This window comes from Narcine bancroftii, chromosome 2 (assembly GCF_036971445.1).
Source record: "Narcine bancroftii isolate sNarBan1 chromosome 2, sNarBan1.hap1, whole genome shotgun sequence".
Taxonomy (NCBI): Eukaryota; Metazoa; Chordata; class Chondrichthyes; order Torpediniformes; family Narcinidae; genus Narcine; species Narcine bancroftii.
In genome coordinates, this window is record NC_091470.1 from 113,974,522 (window position 1) to 113,980,912 (window position 6,391).

The following is a 6,391-nucleotide window of genomic DNA, read 5'->3' on the forward strand; positions in this document are numbered from 1 at the left end:
AGTTAAGCAGTTGTCATGAGGACAGATTGAGTTGTCGAGGACTGTATTCACTGGAATTTATAAGAATGAGAGGGGATCTTATAGAAACAATTATGAATTATTTCCATTGGTGGGGGTGGGGGGGGGGGGAGACCAGAACTAGGGGATGTAGCCTCAAGATTCAGGGTAGTAGATTTGGGACAGAGAGGAGAGGGAACTGCTTTTCCCAGAGGGTGGGGAATCTGTGGAATTCACTGCCCATTGAAGCAGTGGAGGTGACCTCAGTAAATGTATTTAAGGCAAGGTTAGATAGATTTTTACAAAATAGGCGAATTATGGAAATGCAGAAAAAGCAGGTAGGTGGAGATGAGCCCATCATCAGATCAGCCACAATCACATTGAATGGTGGAGCAGGCTTGATGGGCCGGATGGCTGACTCTTATGTTCTTATTTTACATTCCAATCCGATGCTCTGCAGGAACCAGAGAAAATGAAGAGTAAGTTCTTCAGCTCAGTTTCCCTGTGGTTCAGGAGAAATTGGGAATTTATTGTTACATACATAAGCACAATATACAGATAAAATTTAAGTCTTACTTGCCGCTGCTTCCCATATAACTCAGCAAAAACAATTTAAGTATAGGCAACAAATAAGACTCCACCAAGAGAAAATAGTATAAGTAGGAAAAGAGAAAAAGGTAAATAAATATTCACAGTTGGCTGATAGTTCAAAAAAAAGGTGCTGTGTGATTGTTTCCGGCTAGGGTTATGGGGAAATTTAAAAGCCTGATAGCTGATGGAAAAAGACTGAACTCTCACAATTAATTTTTCTTCAAATCCCTAATATTGATTCCTCCAGGTTTTTGTGGCAAACATGTTCTGTTCAGACAGGGAAATAATAATAACTATTCCACATTCCACTCTAGGCCTTTATCAGGTTTAATATCATGAAATTTGTTGTTTCGTGCATTACAGGTGCAAAAATCACTATAAATTACATTTCCCCTAAATACATCATTTAAAAGTAAATACATTAGCGCAAAACAAGAGAAAAAAGTGAGTTTGTTCATTGTCCATTCAGAAATCTGATGGCAGGGAGGAAGAAGCTGTTTTTGTACTTGTCTTCAGCCTCCTGATGGCAGCAGTGAAAAAAGGGCATGGTTTGGGCGGGGGTGGGGTGGGGGAAGGAGTGAGGCTGCTTTCTTAAAGATGTCCTTAATGCAGTGGTTCTCAACCTTTTTCTTTCCACTCACATCCCACTTCAGGTAATTCCTATGCCATCAGTGCTGTGATTAGTAAAGGATTACTTAAAGTGGGTCGTGAGTGGAAAGAAAAAGGTTGAGAATCATTGCTCTAGACCCAATTGTTACTGAAATATTTTGCTTGAGAAAAATGGTCATTGGCCATTTCCTTTGGAGTTATGAAACCGTGCACATAACGAGTCAATTAGGTACAATTAAAAGTGGTTTTCAAACTTTTTCTTTCCACCCACATACTTAAAGTGGGATGTGAGTGGAAAAAAAAAGGTTGAGAACCACTGCCTTAATGCAGTGAAGACTAATGCCCGTGATTGCACTGGCTGAGCTTACAAACCCTGTAGCCTTTTCCTGTCCTCTGCATTGGCACTTCCATACCAGACAGTGCTGCAAACAGTCAGAATGCTCATTGTTTTCTCCCTCCAACAGGTACCTATATTGGCCACAAGGATTCACTTGATTTGTATACAGAAATGTATGAAGACATTCTATCTATTTCACCTGGCAAAGATTCTCCTCGAGCTCAGGATTCAGGTCTGTATTTTCCAATTAAAATAATCATGATGGAATAAGCACCAACTTTACCCAAACATAATTAGTTACACTGTGGAATTAAGAGTGTTACAATGCATGTGGTTTGCCATGGTGAGCTGTTCAGTGCTACTAAAGGAACAGGTTTTTTGCAGATTAGCTAACAGCATCTGTCTTTGCATTCAAAATCAAATACATCAATGTACTACCTGCATGTATGATTATATTTTATTATAAAAGTATGAAAAAAGTATTTTAAAATAAAAGACCCTCTACCCCATTTCTACTTTAGATGAGCCATCGTCCCCAATCAAAATATTCTCCTTAGCTTGACCTAAAATTAAGAAAGTTTCAGACACAAACTGTTCATCATCAACATTAGGTACATACACATTCAATAAAGACCATGGCACAGCAAACAATTTACAATTAATCATTCAAATACGACCAACTGATTCTGACAAAGAAACAAGTTCAAATGGTATTTTCTTGTCAATCAAAATTGCCACTCCTCTTGCTTTTGAATTAAAGGAAGATGAAGATCCATGTCCAACCCAGTCCCTCTTCAATTTCAAATGTTCTTTTTCAGTTCAATGAGTCTCCTGCAAAAAAGCAATGTCAACTTTCTTCTTTTTTATATAAGCTAAAACATGTTTTCACTTAATCGGATTATTTAAACCCTGAACATTAAACGTTGCAAAGTTTATATTAGACATTATTATCAAAGTAAGACCCAAACAACAAATACAAAAAAACCCCTTATCTTTCTATCCTTTCTAACTAAAAAAAACCTTAAAACTCCCCTTAAAAGCCCCCCTTTCTTTCTAGAAGAGAAATTAAAAAAAAATTAATCTTAAAGCTTCCCTTGATAAATGATCACTAAACAGCACAACAAAGTAGAAACTCCCCACTTAGCTGGGTATGGACAGAAATAAATCCCCCCCACAGGTGGCAGATGATTTTGGAAAGCTTCAGCAACCTCTCTCCCCCCAATCGGACTCGTAAAATGATAAGTCTACATCAGCTTACAGCCCCATTAATTTTAATCCCAAAACTTGCTCTGTATCATCAATATCAATCAAGCTCTTTGACAGATTCCCATTCCTCTCAGATATCCTCCTCTTAGGTGAAGAGTGCCCTATCAGGCAGAGAAAGTTGGATTCTCCTTTTACGGATTTAGAAATAAAGAATGTTATTCAACAAATGCCTAATGGGAAGTCACCAGGAGATGATGGGTTCACTGCTGAATTTTATAAAGTTTTTTTATGATGATCTGTCCTCTGTATTCATGGATGTTCTTAATCAGGTAACTCAGGAACAAGCTTTACCAGACTCGTGTTTGAATGCAATAATAAGTTATACCAAAAAAAGACAGAGACCCTTTGAAGGTTTCTTCTTATTTACCAATTTCTTTATTAAATGTGGATTATAAAGTAATAGTGAAATTATTAGCAAAAAGATTAGCAAAGTTTTTACCACAATTAGTACGTTCTGATCAGGCTGGTTTTATTAAAGATAGGTATGCTTCGGATAATATTCTTAGAGTGGTTTCATTGATCAATGCTTCACATCAGCAACCCAACCTACCAATGGTAGTATCATTAGATGCTGAAAAAGCTTTTGATAGGGTCGAATGGAATTTTTTAAAGTTTTGGAGAAATATAAATTTGGACCCTTATTTATTGGTTGAGTGAAGGCATTATATAATAATCCTGTAGCAAGGGTGGTGACAAATGGTCAAACTTCTTCCTTTTTCAAATTAACGGGTTCATCTCATCAAGGTTGTCCTTTATCACCAGCCCTATTTGCGTTGGTCATTGAACTGTTAGCTCAGGCTATCAGACAGAATGAGAATATTACAGGTATAAGGATGGGACAGGATGAATATAAGATTAATTTATTTGCTGATGATGTTTTGATATATTTAACTAATCCAGATCAATCTTTAATTTATTTGCAAAATTGTTTAGAATTATATGGTAAATTATCTGGATATAAAGTGAATTGGAATAAAAGTGAAATACTACCAATTTCTGAAGGAAATTATGATCAATCTAGACAAATTAGTAAGTTTCGATGGACTGATAAAATTAAGTACTTAGGGATTATGATTGATGTAAATTTTCAATCATTGTATAATTCAAATTATGTACCATTAATGAGAAAGATTAAAGCGGATTTGATTAAATGGAAAGATTTACCTTTAATTTTAGTAGGTCGTGTAAATTGTATAGAGATGAATATTTTTCCGCGAATTCAATAATTCCTTGTTCATTTCCGAAATCCTTTTTTCAAGATTTAAATAGTTTGAGAATTTTTATGGAAAGGAAAATGAGCAAGAGTAGCAATGCATAAATTGACCTGGCAGTATGCTTTGGGAGGTTTGCAATTACCTAATTTAAATTATTATGAAGCAGCTCAATTAAGATTTACTAATTGTATGTTAAATATTTCGAACCCTCCTAGTTGGGCTAGGGAGGAATTGACTGCGATATTGGAACCTTGTCCCCATCAGTTTGTATTTAAATGGATACTATCTTACTACAGAAATATAATGTACCAATTTTGATACATTTATTAGAAATTTGGACTAAAAGGAAGTTTATCAGTTCAAACCCCAATATAAGTTTTAAAAGATTGCAGGATTGTTTTGAAGAAGGAAAATTTTTATCATTTAATCAGCTTAAAGAAAAATATGGGATTTTAGAGAATTCTCTATTTGTTTATTAAAAAATCAGGGCATTAGTGAAAAATAATTTTGGAAGAGAAACGAAAATTTCTAAGTTAACTAAATTTGAATTTATGGTTTCATATCAGAAATGTATGCATTATTACAAGATACAATGGTTAAAAAAATTTAGATACATCAAGGATTAAATGGGAGCAGGATTTAAGTTGTGAGATTAGTCAGGTGGATTGGGAAAATATGTGTTGTGATGGGTTGACTAAATTAATGTAATAAAGAAATTGGTTAATTATTTTTTGCATCAGTTATATTTAACCCCTGAAAAACTATGGATTTAGTAATTCAGATCTGTGTTTTAGGTGTGGATGATGTGTTGGAACATTTCTACATTCTGGTTTTGTGATAAAGTTCATCCTTTTCCTTCAAAATTTATTTAAAATTAAACTTCCTTCAGATTCAAAAATTTTTTGTTAGGTTATTTTACTCTGTTAGTGGACTTGGGGTTGGATAAGTTTCAGTCAGCGTTTATTCATCTAACATTGACGGTTTCTCGTAAATGTATTGCTATGTCCTGGAAAGAAGAAGCGGAGTCAAATGAAGTTCGATGGCATCATGAGTTGAAGTCGAGTATCTATATGGAGAAAATAACATATAATTTACATAATAATTATGATTTTTTTTTAAAGATGTGGACACCGTATATGAAGAATATGCATTTAGTAATACTGTAAATTACTGAATGTTTTTTGTTTATTTTTAATGCTTCCCTTTAGAGATCTATTGGGGGAGGGGATGGGTCTGTTTTACTATTAGACTACTTATTCTGTATATCTTTAGTGAAAAAAATACTAAAGTTTTAAAAAAAGATGAGCCATAGTCTTGCTGATTGATGGATTAGTCTAAATGGTCCCTTTCTCCAGTGCTATCTTTGCATTGCTGGAGTGGAGAGTGTGTTTAGTGCAGTTGGTTCAAAGCATTCTGAGAGAAAATAGTGTGCAAAATAATTTGTATTTTTACTTCTGTATTATGTGTGGGTTGAGTAGTTGGACTGCTCACAAAACAAACTTCCTCACTGTACTGCGACGCAGGTGACAATGAGCTTGAACTTGAAGAATGTACCGGGGGTGTCAGTCAATTGGGTGGCACAGGTTCATGGGCCAAAAGGGCCTTTTACTGTGCTCTTTGTGGGTGCTGTTTAATTTTGTTTTTAGATCAACATATAGAAAACTATGGATAATAAATAAAGTTCAACATTTTTTTAAAGGGAGAATAACAAGGGAAGTCAGAATAGGCTGGTTAGCAAAATTAAGGCCGATATCGTTTAAAGCAGCCATTCTCAACAGGTCTGCCCCCAGGCTACCCTGGGGGCAACAGCACATTTAATTAAAAGTCTTGCTACATAAATAGCTTTTACAGAAGAGACCAAAACTGGACTCCTTCACAGGGAAGGCGGCCCATAAAATTGAGAGTCTGTTAGGGGGGAGGGGGGGCGTAGCCAAAAAAGGTTGAGAAAGGCTGATTTAAGGACCTTTGGAGAAAGAAAACAAAGGTTGAACCACGAGAGGGAAGAAAATGACAATATCTTCAAGATTCAGTTCTCTGCAAGTTAAGACTAAGAAAATTTAATTTTCCAAGGTCAGTGGCCTGCAATGTTGATTCTGTTTCTCTCTCTCTCTCTCTCTACAGATCCTATCTGATCCCAGTATTCCTGGAGTTTTGTTTTGCATATCATTCGGTATTGGTCTTTCCTATACCACAAAGTCAGATTGCTCATACAAGTTTTCCTGCTTGTGCTCAGGTTGGGAAGAGGAATGTAGTCAAACAACTCTTGCAACTAGAATTCACAAGTATTTGCATTACTAGCTCCGCATTTTGATCTGAAATATCTTATTAGTATTTAAATGTTGTTAGAAGCTCTAAACTCAGATAATCAGTATAAAAA

The 6,391-nt window shown here is 35.4% G+C and overlaps 1 protein-coding gene across 1 annotated transcript in view; it reads left to right on the forward strand.

Annotated features, from left to right (window-relative positions):
* LOC138752923 (scavenger receptor cysteine-rich type 1 protein M130-like) overlaps window positions 1-1,804 on the forward strand; it is a 53,291-nt gene extending 51,487 nt beyond the window's left edge. The window contains exon 12 of the mRNA XM_069915534.1: window positions 1,662-1,804. Coding sequence (XP_069771635.1) covers window positions 1,662-1,804 — 143 coding nt within the window. The remainder of the gene's footprint in view (window positions 1-1,661) is intronic.
* The last annotated feature ends 4,587 nt before the right edge of the window (window positions 1,805-6,391 follow it).